This window comes from Dermacentor silvarum, chromosome 4 (assembly GCF_013339745.2).
Source record: "Dermacentor silvarum isolate Dsil-2018 chromosome 4, BIME_Dsil_1.4, whole genome shotgun sequence".
Taxonomy (NCBI): domain Eukaryota; kingdom Metazoa; phylum Arthropoda; class Arachnida; order Ixodida; family Ixodidae; genus Dermacentor; species Dermacentor silvarum.
In genome coordinates, this window is record NC_051157.2 from 182,138,580 (window position 1) to 182,158,405 (window position 19,826).

Consider the following 19,826-nt stretch of genomic DNA (forward strand, 5'->3'; position numbering starts at 1 on the left):
GCTTTCGCTTCATTCATTTGCCCGGTTTGAGCGTTCCCGTAATTCTGGGCCGCGACTTTCTTCGTAGGACCCATATCGTGGTGGACATAGCGAATGGAGGCTACAGGGTGGGACCGTTTTCCCCTCTGAGGCCTTTCGCTGACCCTCCGGATCCTGCTTGTGTTTGTGCGGAACGGGTGCCTTGCCTGCACGATGCGCTAGAAAAAGGGGCTCAGCCCTCTCTGGCGCAGACTGTTGTGTGTACTGCCGCTCAAGTAGGCGTGTCTGCGCACGGTATCGAGTTCCACCCTTTAATCGCCTGTGCGGTAGGGTTGGACCTCAGACAGAAATCACACATGTCTGAAGTGCTGTTCAGCTATGACGAGCTGTTCACGGAGGACCCAGGTTGCACGGACCTTGTGCGCCATAAGATCGAGACTGGAGATGCGCGTCCTTTGAAGTGCAACCCCAGGCCGGTTAGCCTGTCCAAGAGAAAGGCTATAGATGGTGTGCTTAACGAGATGCTAGCGACCGGTGTCGTGAAGCGTTCCGATAGCCCCTGGGCATCTCCTGTCGTCCTGGTTCCGAAAAAAGACGGTAGTTTCCGCCTTTGCGTTGATTACCGTCGGCTGAACGCACTTACCCGTAAAGATGCCTACCCGCTGCCAACCATCGAGTCAATTGTGGGCAGCCTAGGTTCAGCGAAGTATTTCACGACTCTGGACGCCGCAAAAGGCTATTTACAAGTAGAGATGGAACCCGAGGACCAGGCAAAGACCGCGTTTACATGCCATCGTGGGCTTTTCCAATTTGAGCGGATGCCCTTTGGTCTGTGTAATGCCCCAGCTACCTTTCAGAGGCTAATGGATCGGGTTCTGGGCGATGCCAAATGGTCCCATGCCATGTGCTACCTCGACGACATCGTGATCTACTCACAAACGTTTCAGGAGCACATTCGTCACGTTGGGGACATACTTGGGAGACTCAGGGCTGCGGGCATAACGCTAAATCCGGCTAAGGCACAAGTGGCGCAGACTCGAGTGCAGTTGCTTGGGTTCACCCTGGGGGGAGGCTCCATTGAGCCGAATTCCGAGAAGCTCCAGGCTCTCCTGGATTTTCCCGTTCCCCAAGACGTACGCGGCCTCCGCCGATTTCTGGGAATGGCCAATTTCTATCGGTCATTTATTCCATCCTGTGCGAGACTCCAAGCACCGCTAACAAAGTTGTTGGGGAAGTCGGTTGAGTGGTCTTGGGAACCAGAGCAAGAGCAGGCGTTCCGTGGCTTGTCCCGAGCCATTGCAGAGACAGCGCGTCTCAGATTGCCTGACCTGACCGGGGAATTCGTCGTCCAGACTGACGCGAGTGACTTGGGATTGGGGGCTGTCCTTCTTCAGCAGTTCGATGGTGTTCTGCACCCTCTGGCCTTTGCCAGCCGGGCGCTGCTCCCTGCAGAGAAAAACTACTCTGTGACGGAAAAGGAATGCTTAGCGATTGTGTTTGCTCTGAGGAAGTTCGACGTCTATTTAGACGGCACGAAATTCGTCGTGCAGACGGATCACAACGCGCTCAGCTGGCTCATGAGGCTTCGCGAACCTGCGGGTCGGCTGGCGCGCTGGGCACTTCTCATACAGCACTACGACTTTTCGGTGCAGTACCGAAAGGGGAGCACGAACGTTGTCGCAGACGCGCTTTCGCGTGCGCCGCTTCCCCACCCGGCTAGTGCCGGAGGCGAGCGGCGAGAGACGGAAGCCGCCGACGCTCCTGGTGGGGCGGCCGAAGAAGAAAGGGAGGCCGTTTTCGGGCCCCTCTTTACACAGGAGACTGCAGTGAAAGAGGGTTTCGACGTTGTGCAGCCAGGCGGTAACGAGTGTTCCCCCTCAGTGGGGGCAATAGTGGTAAACGCGTCAAAGGGGAACGTTGTGGATGGATTGCCTGGCGCTAGTGCTGATTTAGCCATCCCCACCTGTGCCTTTAATGAACAGGTCGTCACCTCGCATGTTGTCCGCGCGCGTGTGCAGAAGGGCTTAGCCGGCGAAGGGCAGCCGCGCACAGCGATACCGGAGAACGAATCCTTTGCAGTATCTCCCAATGACAGTACTGAAACCGGCTCTCCCTCTGGAGGAACCGCGATTATATTCAGCCGAGAAGAGCTTGTACGGGCCCAGCAGGAGGATTCATTTTGCCGAGAAATTACTGGTAGAGTAGAAGAAACGGAGCGCCGTAACGTTGCTGGTGTTGCAACGAGCGCAGAAGGGCCCGAGCCAGATTGTATTGCTGGTAGTCCCGAAGATTCCTACCTGCTGGACCACGATGGGCTCGTGCTGAGATACATCGCTACCGAGGATGAATCTGTTGATCCGTTTAAGGTGGTGATACCGAAAAATCTGAGACGCGCACTTTTGCGTTACGCTCACGATGAACCGCTGGCTGGACACCTGTGTGGCTCAAAGGTCTTTAAAAGACTCAGCCGCACTGTCACCTGGCCCGGTATGAAACGGGACGTTTTCCGTTATTGCCGGACTTGCCACGTCTGTCAGACGGTGAAATCTCGCGGTGGCCGTCCGCCGGGTCTGATGAAGCCAATTGACAGTCAGAGACCTTGGCAGTTTGCTGCCTGCGACTTAATGGGACCTTTTCCAAAGAGTAAGCAAGGCTTTCAGCACCTTTTGGTAGTGGTCGATCACTTTACAAAGTGGGTGGAACTTTTTCCGCTCCGCAAGGTGACGGCCCGGGCAGTGTTGGATAAACTGATGGAAGTTTTCACGCGCTTTGGATTTCCAGAGCGTTTGATTACCGACAATGCGTCTTACTTCACTTCCCGGGTGTTTCGCGAGACGTGCACATCCCTTCAGATCGAGCATCGCCTCACGTCGCCCTACCACCCCCAGTCCAACCTCACGGAACGTTTTAATCGCACTGTGAAGTCAATGCTCACGGCCTTTGCCAAGAGCCAGAGGGATTGGGCAGACCACCTGAACGAACTCGCGTTCGCCATTCGGACGGCAGAAAATCGTTCCACAGGTTTCTCCCCCGCTTTTCTCACTTATGGCCGTGAACTGGCGAATCCGCTAACCATTGTTACGCAGCGCCAAGCAGGGGTTGAGAATGCGCCAGGGGACCTTTCCTCGTACGCAGCGCAGCTTCGCGCCCGGCTTGCCCGCGCTTTCTCTAGAGCGAAGGACAGCTTGGGAGCCGCTCGAGCCCAGCAGAAGGCTCAGTATGACAAAAGCCACCGTGACGTCTGCTTTCAGGATGGTGACTTAGTGCTCAAACGCAACCACGCACTTAGTGACGCCAGCAAAGGGTTTTCCGCAGCGTTGGCTCCTAAATGGCTGGGGCCTTACCGAGTGGAGAAACGACTCTCCCCGCTGGTGTATCAGCTGACCGATCCTCAGACGGGGAGAGCCAGAGGCCGCGTTCACATTGCCGACTTGAAAGCCTACCATTGCAGGCCAGACGAGCCGGTACCGGAGCCCAGCGATCTCGAGTCCGGGAAACAGAGCACGCCCGGTGTTTCCGACCGCTTTCGGCCGCCTCATCGGTACCCCCTCAGGCGACGACCACCATTGTGAAGTCGCCCTCGCATTTCCAGACCTTTCTGGTAAAAGAAATGCTTTATTCCTGCTTTTTGCCTTTGCGAGCGAGTGCCTTTTTCTTTCGGGAATTCCCGCGTAGAGGCCAGCGCGCCACGGTTCCAGCCCGCCCTGTATAGTCGCCAAGAGACGCATGTGCTTTCCTTTTGCCTTTTGTTCAGTGCCTGTATTTTGTTTTCTTGTTTGTATAATGGGTTTAGTCTCCCTCGTGGACATAGTGTTGTTTTCAATGTGCCCCCGCTGCTTACTCCACATCGTCATTGTGCGTAGCTGTAGAGGGACGCTTGGGGCGCTCATTCTTTTGCCGCCTCTTCTTTGAGACTCGCCGCGTAAATGTGGGGAAAGCGTGGGCGTGCGACCTCGGGAGCGTCACACGAGGGGGAGGCCTCAGACATTGGTTTCCCGGCTGCGGGATCCGTTGCAAGCCCGAAGCGAATGTGCCGCGGGTGCAGTGTGTGTGCGCGTGCAAAAGGGGAGGAACACCGAGCCCAACTAGCCTTGCGACCCTCCATCCTCAGCCTCCCACCCCTTCTCGGCCCTTCTCGAAAACGATTCCGGTCACAGTCTTTACAGCTCTTGCTAGCGCTGTTGCTTCCGGTCTCTCGGAAGCGTCTTCTCGCCGCCGTTCCCACACGCGACAGTTGCCTTCGTCGGTACGTTGAGTCACCGCCCACTTGCACTCAACATGGCCAAGCCGTCTACTCCTGTCGTTCGTCCGAGCCACCGCCGCAACCGACGTCGACGTTGGGGTGCAGGGCCAGGCGCTCTAGCTGCAAGGATACTCCGTGCTCCGACGACTACCCCGCCTGCCACACCTACGGAGACCAGTAAACAAGCACGGAGTGTGGCCACCTGGACGTGTCAGGAAGGTGTATCGGCACCCCTATGGTATGTGTCGGTGAAGGCGTGGTCCACACAGCGCAGAGTGGAGAGGAGCCGGCAGCCCGTGCCCTATCCCTTTAAAGGGCACACGCTCACCCTAACGGACGCGGCGTCGGGCGGCGCCCACCTGCCCCTCCCCGCCGATGCTGCTACCTGCGGGAAGTGCGGGACTCTAGTCATTCACCAGAGCCACTACACCGGCAGGATGCACCCGGTGGAGAGGAGGAAGAGTGCGGCGGGCGATGGCGCGGTGCCGTCTGGCGCGGCGACGGCGTTGACAGACGACGAGCTGGTCCAGCTGTGCCGGCAGAGGATGCGGGAGGAACCCGGCTTCGCAGCGCTCGTCCTTCAGAGGGCTGCAGAGGATGACGACGCAGCCCTCGGGGAGCAACGGATTATTCCGCAGGCTGAAGCAAAATCGGACGTGGTAGCCGCCGGCCAGGTGCCCGCGGTTGTCGTGGGCTGACAGCTCGGGACTGAGCGGGAAGGCTCCGGGACTGTTTGTCATTCTTTTATTTTCTAGGTGGAATTTTCTTTTGTTCTTTGTGGTTTTGTCTGTGTGCGTCTGTGTTCGTGTAGCAGACATTCCTTTTATTGTCGCGGTCTTTTGGGAGACAGTTTTTTGTATCCTTTGTGAGTTATTTGGTTGTACGCGATTTTTCCTATCTTATTTTTTCTATAGGTGTTAGTATATGCTATCAGTGTATCTGCCAGGTCTGTAGTGTTTTTATTCCTTTGACTTGTGTGTTTAAGGGCTGGAACGGAGGCTGAAGGTTAGCCGCCCTTGCAATGTCTCATGCTTGCTAATACGGGGGACCTTTCCTTAGTATTACATGCCACCGGCTTACTTCTCAGCCGGTAGGGACGTTTAAGGGGAGAGGGATGTGGGGATGTCGGAGATCCTGCGGTCAGCAGGGCGCCGTCGTTGCGGTGCCTCCGGCTCCGGGCTCATTCGCTAGTGCGAGGAGACCCCTCCGAATACATGTCCCTCGACCCCGCGCTGTTTTCCCGGGCGCCGCGGCCGTGTCCTGGGGCGTCGTGCTACGCGGCCCTCCGATTGGGTCGTGGGGGCGTGACGTAGGGAAGGAGCCCTAACTGGCAGCGTTGTCGCGGCGCGCGGGAGGGGAGCAACGGGAAGGACAAGCGCCGGTCACGAGAGGCAAGCGGCAAGGTACGTGAGCGACCATCTATTTGTGTCCCCAACGCCACGGCCTTGGGACATTCACGTGCTTTGCCCGCTTGCGTGAGTGTGGCTTGCTGAGCGGCCCTGTGTTCCGCCCTTGCGGTAGTCGCAGGCGCTCGGTGCGTCACATTCTGCGTGTCCGAACCGTCGCTGACCAGAGTCGGTGGCGGAAAAGCGCTAGGCAGTGTCTTGCGAACGTATCTCGGCACGCATGTGCGAACCATTGTTCGACGCGGCGCGGAACCTGCCTTCCCCCGCCATCGGGGACCGCGGGTGCTGAGTGTGCTCCGTGCTTTAGAGTGCAATTTCGTATTTACTGGTGAAGTGTTTTAAGCAATAAATGCGTTAATTGTCCTGGAAGTCTCGCATTCCTGGGAGGGGGCTTGATACGTACGGCAAGAGCCGGCCAGGCCTCTAGGCTCGGTGCTCGAACCTGCGGTGGGTCTATCGCCGCACGCCGTCGCGCCTCGTCGTGAAGCCCGCTTTTGGGGCAATTTACCGACGCTGCGCGAAGAGACGTAGAGCGAGCCCACAACACATATACAGGGAAGACCCCCCAACAATGCCCTAAATGTCGGGCTAGTTAACACTGTTTTGGGGTAAACAGCTGAGCTCCTCGCATTTCTTTTTGTACACAGATGAAGAAGGGATTCTTGTTGGACTAGCTGGTTTTGGACGCACGAAGATTAGGCAGCCATGCCACCAACAACGTACTCGTGAATAGTGACATACTGAAAGACTATCGTATAAATGTCGAAAATAAGCCATACAGGGCTTAAATTTAAAACAACTAAATGCAATGTAATGGAAAGCATAGGGGAGAAGTAAACTGTTCTTTTTAATTTACATTTAGGAAAAACAGAAAAAAAAGGAAGGGGGTGGGGGGGGCAGAAAGCTTGCTGCAGGTGGGAGCCCCCCAAACCCACATCTCTTCAAGATTTCAATTTAAAAAAAAAAAAAAACAGCTAACTTACCCTATGCCTTCCCTGACTTCAAGTGACAGTAACTAACAAAACATTCTGCCCCTTGGCTCCCATTAGTGCTCTTGTCAAATCCAATTTGAAGCCAAGCTGAGGATTTGTTGTCGAAGCTAACACTCATGTAAAGTGGTGTGAGTGATGATGATGCATGCACAACCATCAAATACGAAAAACATAAATGCAGTGAAAGATATGAGAATAAAGGGGAGATGAAATGCTTACGGTGTGCTTCTTGATGTACTGGTGGAAATAAACATGACATGCTCAGTTACAAGGCATCGACAGGAGGACACAAAACAGAGTACAATCCACACCAGCCTGACACATGTGACACTCGGTGCTTGCAAGGTTTGAGTGCGATATTCGAGTGCGACTTTGTGCTCACGAGGGTTGTGAAGGAAATTTAGGGCACAGCGTCTTTTCCCAAGCGTATAAACCCTGAAGGAAGCTGAACGTGAGGCTGTGGTACACTTGTGCCCATTTGAACCAACGGAACCCACTGGTTCAAATGGGCACAAGTGTACCTCGGCCTGGCGTTCGGCCTCCTTCAGGGCCGCTTGGGAAAGAAGCCTGCACCCTAAATTCCCTTCAGAACCCTCGTGAGCACAAAAAAAAATGAGGTTGGGGCTCATTTTTATTCAACACTTAGTGGCGCATTTTATGTTTTATTTTAATACAATCACTGCAGTAAGTAAAATCTTAATTTTCTCTGTCCCACAGATTAAACAAATGCATGATGAGACAGTGTGGGACTATTTTAACGAGCACTGTCCGCAAACATAGCGTGCAGATGCGTCAAGCAACAGTTTCTGTAATCAGCACCGAAACCAGAACACAGGCCGCTAGCCTTCTCGAAGCAGCGTGCATGCAAGAACAGAACTCACGTCGAGCAGGTACTCCTGGATGATGGCATGCATGACGATGGCAATGAGGAAGTAGAAGAAGGTCAGGCAGATATCCTTGGCACCATACGTGTAGTTCACTATCCCTTGTGTTTCCATGCCTGGGCAATAAAACACGCACATGACAACCTTATGCAACCGTGTGTCTATTACACCTTTTGCATTGTAACACATTTGGGCCTTCAAGGTATTGATCTCAATAAACAAAAAGCATCAAGTGATCCTTGAATATACAGGTTTTGTACGATTTTGGCCCCTTCTTGTAAACATTACAAATCATTCAGGGGAGTTCGCAGGTATGATGTTCTAGACTCAACATAGCTTGTGGCACAATGTAGCCCCAGTTACTTTTGCACCAGCAAACCTGGCATCTTGTCTTCCCCTTTTATCTCTAAATGTTCTAATGTGTCTAAGACAATATGTCAACTTTGCTCACTTCTATTCTTCTTAACAGCAATCCGCTCTTGATTTTGCGAACTTGCAACAATTCCACATTTTTGCCTCACTATTCCTGTCCTCATTATATGGTGACTGAATCTCTCTATTTTAATGTCAATAAAAAAAAAAGATGAACAATGCATTGCCCACTTCTTCAGCAGGTTGAGTGGAAGAATGGGTTTTATGGCCCAAAAAGACATAGGTGACATTTGCACACTGACACATGCTATTGACCCTTTTCGCGGCCATCCTATGCGTGCTGCCATGTTTGATCACATGATTACGCGCCCATTGCTTGCCTCAGCTGCCTCCATGTTTACAGTTGAGGTACATGACGCCCAGTGCTGCTCAGTAAAACCTTGGGAGATATCATAGACACTGACTGCGTAGTCGACACAAAGCTTTGGCCACAGCTTCAGAGGACATGTAAAAGCACTTTCAAGGCTCATTAAGCTTTGTCCAAATGGCGCGATCAGTGTATATGGTGCTTGTTCTAAAAATGTATTCCATGCTATCCAAGCTTTCCGCATAGGGAATTTAATCAGGATCAGTGTGTTTTGCTCTTCATTATTTATTTGGCAAATACTTAGAAACGGCGGCTTGTCACGTTTGACTCCGTCGGTGTGGTCACTATCTCATTATTTCCTGCCTAATCACTCACGGTTGTGCTGAGTTGCAATATATTTGTTGCTTCACACTAGGCTTAGAACGTAGCTGTTCTGTCCTTTGTAATAGCTTAGTAACTAAGCAAGGATGTATTATCACTAATAACTCGCTTACTCCTGTGAACCGTCACGAAACATTCAGCTTCGACCATTCGTGTGCTGTTGGTGTAGTCGCTATCACCCATGCTTTGGTGCGCGCCCAATAACGTATTCCTAATACGCTCGCGATAAAGTGTGCATAAGTTTGTGTGTGAATCTTACTATGCAAGGAAGCAGCGCTACTCCCTCTGTCATTGTCTAACGAGCGGTACTCACTCTTGTCAATGTTCCGGGGTTGAAGTCTTTTGTTTTTTTTTTGAGGTTAGCGATACGGCACTGGCGCGAATGAGTGAATTGTTTTAATGAACGACATGGCACTTTCTGCGCCATTTCGTTTCTCGAGAACAATATGCACTGCGAAAAGGGTGAATAGTAGAGAGCGCCTGATTCACTTTGCCTCCTTAGGGCTCTTCATTCAAAGCTTGGTACACAGAGTTTAATATTTGTATGCTTGCTATCTTCCATCTTAGACATTAAGGCTGCAACAACACACGAGGTTTTGACGGGGAATATGTGTGTAGCATGCCATGGAGGTGGCAATTAATATGGCAGAACAGCAGCACCACCACACCAGTGCACGAGGCCTACACGTGGTGCTCTCCAAACTGAAGTACTGGAGATGCTACGCAAGTACTGCGAACACAGAAGTTTCACTCGGTGCGTTTTGCAGTGCAGTTGTATTTCATCTGCAATGCTGTCTATCTGGAATAACTACCCATATATATTACAATTACAACTTGTGGATACAAGATATTATTCGTGCACTTATGGGCTTCCGGTAGGCGATGTACTATGTCATGGCCCAAACCACAAGTGGTGTGCTGTGCCCATGGGTCGCAGAAACGTGTTACTCTGATTGTTCGGTGGTCGATAGGTTCAGATCCGTGATGCTGTCTCCGTAATAATTTTACAACATAAAAGTATGAGACTTGAAAAGTAATTGAATTGCATGGCAGATACCATTTTCTATCACATGAGTCACACCATTTCTTGGTTGCCAATACCAGCAGTGAGAAGTCTCTCTAACCTTTGCAGCATTGCCTGCGATGTGTTAAACGAGCTACTACAGAAGGAAAAAAGCCTTTCAAACACTATGGAATGAAGACTAGCCCAGTTACACATGCTGCTACGTTATTAAAGCCACTAAAATTGCCTCCAACAGTCATGGATTATAAAACAGAAAGAGATGCAACAAAATTATCCCTGTTTAAATCAAATATAAGCTAAGCAAAAGCACTGGTTGTAAAAGAAAAATTACTATACAGTCATCACATTAGGAAGTTGACAGCACGGCGCAAGTAATCGTCAGTGCAAGCTCATTCTGGTTACGATGTTAATATTCAGATATGTTGTTGGTATGTGTCCAACACTACATGTCACGCACTTTTGCTTCAGCGCAAACACCTGTGAAGCCAGTGGACTTTGTGCAGCCCTGCTTTTAGCCTGACATAAGCTTTGTAGTTGCATACATGAAGTACTCTGCTAATCAGACAGGTGTAGTGCAATGGCAAATAAATGCAGGCTGCCCCATATTTTGAAGTACTCAAACATTGTGTTACCGTTGGCATGACAATGCCCCCCCCCCCCCCCCCTGTTCGAGGGTTACAAAGTAGATAGGAAGCGCTAAAGCTCCCCCGTCATCATACTACACAATTCCCCAAGGTTTCTTAAAAAGCAAGTACGGCCCTCAACACCGAATACCGAAAACCGCAATACTTCGAGAGCGGCATCCCAGCAAACAGACTTATCTTGCATGTTGGATATGGTGCAGATAATTGACGCGAAGATAGACTCGTCTCCTTATGTTGAGGAGGCAAGAAAAAAAAAAAAAAAAAGATTTTGAGTGAACGTAATCGTGTACTACGGAGATGCAGACTGCGGTGTCCCCGGCTTGATTCCTCTCGATAACAAGTCGATGAGAGAGAGCTGCAGTGCGATCGGTGAGGAAGGGAGAGGGTAACGCAAGTTAACAAAACATACACGTGTTCAGCGCTGTCCAGCACCGATCGAATCCCGTCTGGCGAAGTGAAGTCACCGAAAACAACGCCGATGTAAATAGAAACACGTATACGCGCGTTTCACGCATCGTGAGCGGGATGAAAGGATGCACTACTCACCGTCGGTGGTGTTGTGATGCACGGCGATGAAAACCGAAGCATATGGTGCGGTGACCTGCACGGAGGGGGGGCGAAGACAGGTGGCAAATTAAACTCCGTCAGATGAGGGCAATGCAGTTGGCGCATCGACCGAAAGAAACGCATCGCCGAGGCGATTACGAGATCTACAGAACGCCATGCGAGCGACGGGCTCTTCGGATGCAAAGGAACGAGTGTAAGCAAAGCTCAAACCGGACCGCTGCGCGCACGGCCAGTGAAATGAGGCCATGTAACTATTTGTGCCTCGGCACCGCAAAGGAAAGCAAAAGTTTACGGAACTACGTGGCTCGAAAGCCGCACCGAAAGTGAATTCGGAGGCACGGAACACGGCCAAGTTAGCCGCACATCGCGATGGGAAACCCTTCAAACATGATGCTCGCTCAGAGCTCGACTGATGTTGCTATAAACTACGATGTACCGGGGCGGAGTTAAGTTAAAGTGCAGCCGATCTCAAATTTACGCTGTTCAAATGCTTGATAAAATGTTCCGCATGAGAAATTGTACTCTAAGCGAGAACAGTGGAATGACGGCAAAGAAAAGGAGACCGTATTTGATCCGAGAAGAGCCGGCCGCTCAGAGGTGGTGGCGGCGGCTGCAACGAAACACGGGCTCGACAAAACGCCTGGGCTACTCACTTGGAACAGGAGTCCCATGACAAAAAGCATGGCCACGCAAGACACAATGTCGGCATGATTTTGTATGACGAATTCGTGGCTGAAAATCGGAGGGTTCTTGGAGCCTGTTCGACGTTTGAGCGCCATCACTACGGTCCCCTGGCCGACGTCGCCGAGACGAGATGCTGAAAGGAAACCGTAAACAGCAACCGGCCGAAAGCACTGCCAACCGGAAGCCACGTGGAAGGGGACCGCAGTTACCGCAGTAAAGTCGAGAGTGCAGGACCGCAGTAAATAATGATCGCAGAAACGATTTTCAAACATTTGTTTGTACTAAGATAAGTGGGACATATTTTTTTTAATATGCGCTCGATAGCTAAATTAGTTCTTTTATTTTTCGTTTGATTACTCTATGGGCAGGCCAGCGTTATTGTGGTTCGTGGCCACGCCGTTGTCGATAAATGGAGCTGGTGTGCGTGATGCATTCGAAGCCTTTTCGCAAGCGCGCGAGGCGACGAGATTGAGACCCCACGTTCGAACCCAGGAGTCCCTCGAAAGGACTGGGCCCCCAATAAAGAGAAAATTTGAGATCACGGTGTGCGAGCAGAAAAGTGCGGAGACAGACACAAACAGCGCCCTCACGGGTTTGGCGCAACAAGAGCCTGTGCGCTCGTAACTGGAAACAAGCCCCCTCTTGCATGGCTGGAGTTTTTCACGGCAAAGAACATGGGCGTCGCGCCCGAACGACGGAGGCACGCCAACGGGAGGAACCGTAGGATGTGAACGACGAGACGCCACCAAGGTGAGTGCCTTTGTTGCTCTCTGCGCCTTTTCGCGGATCCACTTTGTGCGTGTTTTCTCTGGTGCTGCCGATTCGATGTCCTGTGTTTACAAACGTGCTTGATTAGGCCTAGTGGCTCCTTCGGCGCCCGCGGTTTACACCTCCGCCGGAGGCGCACGGTTCCGATGCGCGCATTGGGCGCACTCGATCTGGCCTGTCTGGCCGCTGCCCCCCCGTGCCCGGTCAACAGTTGTCCTTCGTCGTGGGCCTCGGCAGCGGGTAGACGTGCTCGTTTCTTGCCTTTGGAGCGCGACCGATGCGCTCACCGCCGCGATCTCGCGGCTCTGATGCGGCCAGCGATGGTGGTGCGTTGGTGGCCGCCGATTGCAAAGCAACATCTTATCTCGAGCGAGATTTTTTCGCCTCGCGTGAGTGATCGATTTCGTCGGATCGTTGGGAGCATCCCTGTTTGCCGCACACCGCGCATCGCTCTGCACGCGCCAGTATTGCCGCCTTCCATCATTAGCCACCGGTTATCCCTCTTCGGTTTCTCTTTTGCCGACAACCCCTTTGCACGCTTTTGATCCGCTTAGTTTTGACCTTGAGAACGTCGCAGACGCGCGATCGACGATGTTTCTCTGCTGTCGAGCGACTTCTCGAGTTTTCGACTTCTCGACGCCCATCGGGAGGTGCGGTTGCCGCGCGCGGTCTGCTGTGTTGTTCGATAACTTAAGCAAAACTAAAAAAAAAAAAAAAAATTATGCCGCCGATCCTTAAGTAGCTTTTGTACATCGCGTTGTAAATAAATAGATGCCCCGGTATCTGCCGATCTTATGACGGGTTCACGTTGGATAACAGTTCCTAAAACTTTAGTAAGAACTGCCCACGTTCAATGAAGCGCGCGTGAAGTGCTCCTCAGCCCCTCCGGAAGCCTGAGTTGCGCTGCTAAAATTTTGCGGCTAAGGTTCCGTTGATTATCCGGTGTTGTCGATAACTGTGAAATGTGTTCTCGGTCATCCTCAAGGTCCATCGTGACGACTTGTTCTGTGGAATGAATGAGACCCTCTGCACGTGGTCCGAATTCTCCGTGTTATAGTTTGCATCTAGACAGCCGTACTGTCGAATAAAAGGCGCGAAAGGATGTGCGCGTTTATGTACCCAGTCATTGTAATGCAGTGATCACATTGCATTGCTGTTTTTGCCGTGGTATTTGCCTGCGACTGTTGAACAGGATGCCTCTGAAGTACCTTCATCACGACTACAGGTGATGATTGTTCCTGGCAGCAAGGCAAACAAGGACGAAGGCAGGAACGGACGTTTGTTATTAGATGTGCCAAATGATGCACAAGCCTGTAAAATGGCAAATAAAAAGACCAAGCATAGACATGCATATTGTCAGTCACTTCACACACAAGCTGTTCACTAAAAACAGATATTCTTCTGGTAGACCTATGTGTCTCTGGCTCAATACAATGAATTACCAACTAGATCTACCAGCCAGCTTGCTTAGTTTTCAGATAGTTCTAAGAATGATGCAAGTGAACATTAGGCAGTAATAAGGGAACATAGCAAGCATTCATATTTCTTTCTCCTCTGGTTGTGATGATTTGTGACAATTTGCTCGTTGTCGTTAATCCCTATGCTTGAATAGATCGCTCAGTTGAAAAACCTTGGGTGCACTGCCACACAAAAATAACATTCTTTCGAGGCATCTATATATTTAGAATGGAATAATATCGGTGTCACACATACACTTCTGATATCAGGGACGATCCGGATTGAATGCTTCTACACTGTCATTTGTGATGGTTATCTTGTGGGATCCAGACAATCGCAATCCGTGAATCACAATCGGGCTTGATCGCGATCGCAGGCTGATGTCTGCACCTTCTAGCGCAGTATTCAGAAAACACTTAAAACAAAAAGTGAAGGCAGCTCAATAAAAAATGTACAAGAATCTTTTTATCAGCAATAGTAACCTGGTGAAATTGAAATATTGTCAAAATTTAACCACATTTTGCTAATCTGAATTTGTAACCAAGGTTTTATGCAGTACTGAGTTGCTGACGATCAGCAGACAATAACAACTCAATGCGGATCAGCGACCATTGTTGATCGCAATCAAGAAATCCGACCCCAATCGCGATCAGAAGGGTACATGTGACACCGGTATAAGTTTCTTTGCAAAAGTTGTACGACAGCTTGCTTCAAGAGCACCTAAAACAACAGTTAGGTGCTCATGCATCCTATATGTGTTGACACGCTGTGTGTACCCTCTGAAATAGATGTTTGGTCATCCACCTGACTGCACTAGAATGCTCTGGAGAGACCCATTTGACACAGCTATCCGCATTTACGAATTCATTGTAAAATGCCACATTTGTAGCGCTTGCTTTCTATTGTCGTAAAGACACTGATAATCTTAATATATTTTTTTTTTGTATTTGTGTGCAGTTTATGGCAAATCTGATTTCAGTATAATGCAAATATTGTCAGCAACCAATTTCTCAGCCTGTCTTTTCAGGTCTACCAGATTATTCATTCACTATTCTGAGCACTACCATCCACCCCATAGAAACAGCAACTGAAGTGTTGGCCATTGTTCCATAAATATTTCAAAAATAAGCAATAAACGTTTCAGTTTGCCTGTTGCACGGGTCATTCTTGCTGCGACTTATATATAAGAGCAGATTGACTGTTCGTATCATTCCTACAGAGCATTTAGTAATAAACAGTTATGGTCACGAGTAATAAAACAATCTTTATTTTGCAAGTTTTGAGGTTGGTAGGTCTGCATTAGGTGTTTGTGCAAGTCAAACTTCACAGTTGCAGATAAATTTCTCCTGATCTGGTTGAAACAGGTACAGCTGGCCAAATCTTTAGCTGACTCGCACGAGCACCGACTTGCTGTGCGCCGGCACCTTACAATAGGAACAACTGTACGAGCTTTGTGAGCATGAGTTAACCTTGACCGTTTCGCAAGTTCGTTCAATCGTAACGCACTGTAGAGCAGGAAAAAAACAGCATTTACTTGAGCTAGCTAAAGATTTGGCCAGCTGTACCAGCGCTTTTCCAGGTTGGTTGCTTTACCTTCTGAGCTAGCCAGGAAAAGCATTGTAACTGCCAACCATTCCTTGGCGCCACCCCTGGCATGTGAGCAGCTCAAGGCTGAGTTAATCGAGACAACTAGAGCAACAGGAAGCTTGAACAAATGTATGTGTTCATATATTTTCTCCCAGTAACCTCAGGTGTACCAGAAGGATCTGTCCTTGGGCCCCTTTCGTTCTTGATTTACATTACCGATTTGCCTTCAAACGTATCAACTAACATCCGTATGTTTGCTGACGATTGCGTCATTTATCACACTATCAATAACGCCCTCGACCAACAAGCTTTACAGACTGATCTTAACCACGTCTTAAACTGGTGCAGCCAATGGCTAATGATGCTTAATCCTAATAAATTCAAATCTGTAACCTTCTCACGCCGTTCCAACCCCCTTTATTTTCCGTACACAATTTCTGGTGTTCGTGTAGAAGCCGTTAACTCATAAATACTTGGGTGTAACTTTATGCAGCGATCTGTCCTGGTGTACTCATATTACTAACATCATATCATCTGCCAATAAAACACTTGGATTCTTAAAGCGCAACCTCTGAGATGCCCCCATACATGTAAAACTTTAGCTTATAAAACGCTCGTCAGGCCTAAGCTCGAGTACGCATCCGCCATTTGGAGCCCACACCAGTCTTGCCTCGCCACTGCTCTAGAAGCAGTTCAAAACTGCGCTGCTAGATTCATCCATTCCGCTTATCAATACCACGTTAGTGTACCATCTTTAAAAGCAGAATCCGGTTGATCAAATCCCTATCTTCGCCGTTGCATTGCCACGCTGTCTTTGTTCCACAAATTCTTTTACAGTTCTCTCGGCCATCCACCTTGCATCGCACCCCCTGCCCGCATATCCCTTCGCGTCGGCCACGAACTTCAACTGGCGCGCCCACGTGCCCGCACCGTTGCATTTTCATCTTCATTTTTTTCCGCGCGCAGCATCAGAATGGAATGGCCTTTCCCACCAAATTGCAGCAATCACTTGTCCGTCAACTTTCTTGAATGATGTAACCGATTTTATTTGTAAGTGACGTCATATAGCTATATTGTAAGCCCACCCCTTATGTAATACCTCCTAGAGGGGTCTTTGAGCAAATAAAGTGATGTGATGTGTTCGAACAAGCTCTGCTAAAAAATCCAGAAGCCTGCCACCAGTTCAGTGCCGTAGCCCAGTGCCTATGGCTTTGCGCTGCCCGAGTTCGAGGTTGGAAGTCGCATCGCGGCCATGGCGGCCGCATTTCGATGAGGACAGAATGCAAAAACGCTTGTTTACAGTGCATAATCATAATCGGATTGTAATTTTGGCCTGCAGTACCCCAGAATTGATTTTTTTTTATTCGGAAGGTAGGCAAAGGTTTCTGTAAGGAAGAAGTGTCACCCACCTTGCTATTTTGAAAGTTCCTACTGAGCTTATTTGAATAATATGAATGTTTACGCGTCGACAGTGGGACGTGTGCAGGCCTCAGATGTGCATAGCAAACACACTGCAGGTGTACTTTTAGACATGATGTGGGAACAGGCCCACATGTTTTGCACTAGGCACTTGCAGTTCCGCACTCTCACTTGGTCACATGTACTCAAGCAGGCATACGCATGGTGAGAGTGTTACCTACTCCTAAACCATAAGTTGTTCCATATCTTTCATCTGGAGGCGGGTAAATACTAACCGTTTCAAATATTGAATAGTCAAACAGAGATGCATACGTTTAAAACTTATGCTTAAGTGTAATTAAGTAGCATGCTTGTAACTGACTAGTGAAAAGAAGACAGCTCAGCGGCGGAGGCAATTGGGATCACTTTTACACATGAAATTACTCGTTGCCATTAAAAAAACTGCACAAATAGCCTCTCAACATCTTCAGAGCCAGATCACAAGTAAGCCTTCCAAGGATATATAGCTGTTGAATAAATGGTTGTCGCTAAATAAATGGTTACCAAAAAAAATTCCAATGGATTTGTACACTATTATCACATGTCTAAAGGCTCGTTGTAAGGAAAATGTCGCCAGTTGACCACTGGTTATAGCGTAAAAGATGACAATACTACATGATAATACTGCCGAATACACTAAATGACAGACCAGACGCATAGATCACAGGTTCCCATGTACACAGGCTCCCGCCACGAAACCGAAGAAAATAAAGTAAACTTAATTACCCATTTTGTCATTCAACTGCTTTGAAACCTTTTGTCATTTTTTCACTTCTGATAATTTCTAATAATTTGTTTTGCTGACAGAGAGTAGTAATCAGACTTAAACATTGTTGTTGCAAAATAACCGGTTAGTTTCCAAATTCGAAAGTAGCAAATAGTTTATTTTCCAATGTGAATAGTTACTACATAATATTCTATTTGTATTCGAAACTTCAGATATTCATCCACTGCTACTTTTATTCACTCCCCTGCCATCACTTCATTTGTCTGTCGTCTCTTGAGTTGGGGTCACCATTTACTGCTACAAGATGAAAACATGCTTGACAGCACATTTCTTCTTGCCTTCGTCGACTTCTCTCTCATCAGGCCTTGCACTTCGCAGCAGACAGCTGTGCCGTTACTGGCACTCTCAGCATACCTGCCAACTTCTAAGATTTTAGAGTTATATGCCCAATTTCTAGAAGTTGCTTACAATTGTACCTATGCCAATAACGTTACTTTTTTTTTTTTTTCAATATAGGGCAAAACTGATCTCAAAAAAATGCAAAAACAGTTGTTGACTGATATTTGAGAGCCTGCGCCCATATTCACAAAAGTTTCTTAAACTAGAATTGTCCATGGAACGTCTCCTTTTATTGTTTATTGGTCAGTAAACGACAAGGTGAAAACATAAATATTGCAGCACAAATATAGGCTGCCGCTCCCGTTTTCCCTGATGAAATTGAATAAAGACACATGATACACATTGATATGTGGCTGGAATAAAGGTTTTCTCAAGTGATGTGAAATCCCGGTTCCCGAGCAGGTTCGAGCAGAAAAAAGCATCTGTACCGATTTGCAAAAAGCAGTGCTTCGGTTTCGGAGTAGGATGCTAATAAGGATGCAAACGCCTACATAGCAGCTAAAAAACTTGCCAAAAATGCATTTCAACAGCGCATGTTACTCGCAATGCTTATAAATGATTAAAAAAAGCTGGTGGCTAACTGGTGTGACATATGGTTAATGCAACTTAATCAATCTAAGTGCAAAGTTATGCCTGTAACTCGGAGCGAACTTCCTCCTCTAACCTATTGCCCAAATGATACTAAGTTGTAACCCCTCTGAGATACTTAGGCGTTCATATAACCTCAACACTTTCCTCGTCTTTACACATTAGTAACACAATCAACAATACTAACCGCATGCTAGGCTATGTTCGCTGAAACTTCTGGCCTGCTCCTTCATCATTAAAGCTAATTTTATGCAAGATAATAATTAGGAGTACAATGGAATACACTTCATCCATCTGGGATCTGCGTTCTAAAACCCCGATTCAATCGCTTGAACGAGCTCAAAATGATGCCGCACATTTTATTTTTAGCATTTATAGTCTTACAGTAAGCATAACCTCTACGAAAAATTTCTTGCAACTTTCGTCTTGCTCTGTTTTGCAAATTGTACTTCCAGAATTCCTGCCTGCGCAATAACCTAATTTCATCCCCAATATACGATTCATCTTGCATCGATCATCACCATAAGGTTACAATTTTGCAATGCCGTACTTAGAGCCTGTCATGAGTCTTTAGTTTCCTGGACTTTTCAAGAATGAAACCGCCTTCCCGGTGCGGCTATTGCGATCGGAGACAACACAAGATTTCGTATGGCCATAGCAAACGTCATCGCTCCAAGCTTCACTTAAGCTATTCCCTTAAAAAATCGCCAGATTACGGTGAAAGTGGACGATCATGTCACACTACTGCAGTTCACCCCATGTGCTGTATCCCAGGGAGCAATTCTCTTCCCTGCGTTAGTTATTGTAGCCATAAAGAACTTGCTTTGCCAAAAACCATCATGACAATGATTTTTATATGCAATGACAAAAAAAGATGACTCGCTGCACATGTGCTGATTTAGGATGACAGTGGCTCTACAAGGATATAAATGTAAAATAGTAACATATATATAAAGCCACACTGTAAATGTGATTACACTGCTTCCTTACCAGTTAGGATAATACTGGAGACTAGGATGATTGATGATATGGGTAAGGAGCTTCTTCAAAGTATTTTAAAACGGTTTCAGTAAGAAACATTGCTTCCTCTAATAAAAATGGAGCAGGGTGAGAAGGTATGGGTATGTAAAATTGCGTTTTAATATCGACCTTAATCATTATCTCTTTCTGCATTATTTAATTGTTTCTGTGTACGTTTTTTACCCACTCCCCTCTGTAATACCTTTGAGCTTGATGGTACAATAAAATAAAAATACAAAGAATGTCTGGAAATAGATCTATACTTTTGGACATGACTA

At 48.4% G+C, this 19,826-nt stretch overlaps 2 protein-coding genes across 4 annotated transcripts in view; one reads left to right on the forward strand and one right to left on the reverse strand.

Annotated features, from left to right (window-relative positions):
* LOC119450816 (translocating chain-associated membrane protein 1) overlaps positions 1–11,717 on the reverse strand; it is a 45,552-nt gene extending 33,835 nt beyond the window's left edge. The window contains exons 1-3 of one of the 3 annotated variants that reach the window (XR_007466560.1): positions 11,513–11,715; positions 10,839–10,893; positions 7,502–7,620 (exon numbers count right to left, since the gene is read on the reverse strand). Coding sequence is in view for 2 of the 3 variants with exons in the window: in XM_049666255.1 (XP_049522212.1) it covers positions 7,502–7,620; positions 10,839–10,893; positions 11,513–11,638 (300 nt within the window). In the remaining variant the exon portion in view is untranslated. Of the gene's footprint in view, positions 1–7,501; positions 7,621–10,838; positions 10,894–11,512 lie in introns of all 3 variants that reach the window. The other 2 variants (XM_049666255.1, XM_037714311.2) reach the window with 2 other exon arrangements.
* LOC125945072 (uncharacterized) overlaps positions 1–19,826 on the forward strand; it is a 369,870-nt gene that overhangs the window by 331,288 nt on the left and 18,756 nt on the right. The gene's annotated exons all lie outside the window — the stretch shown is intronic.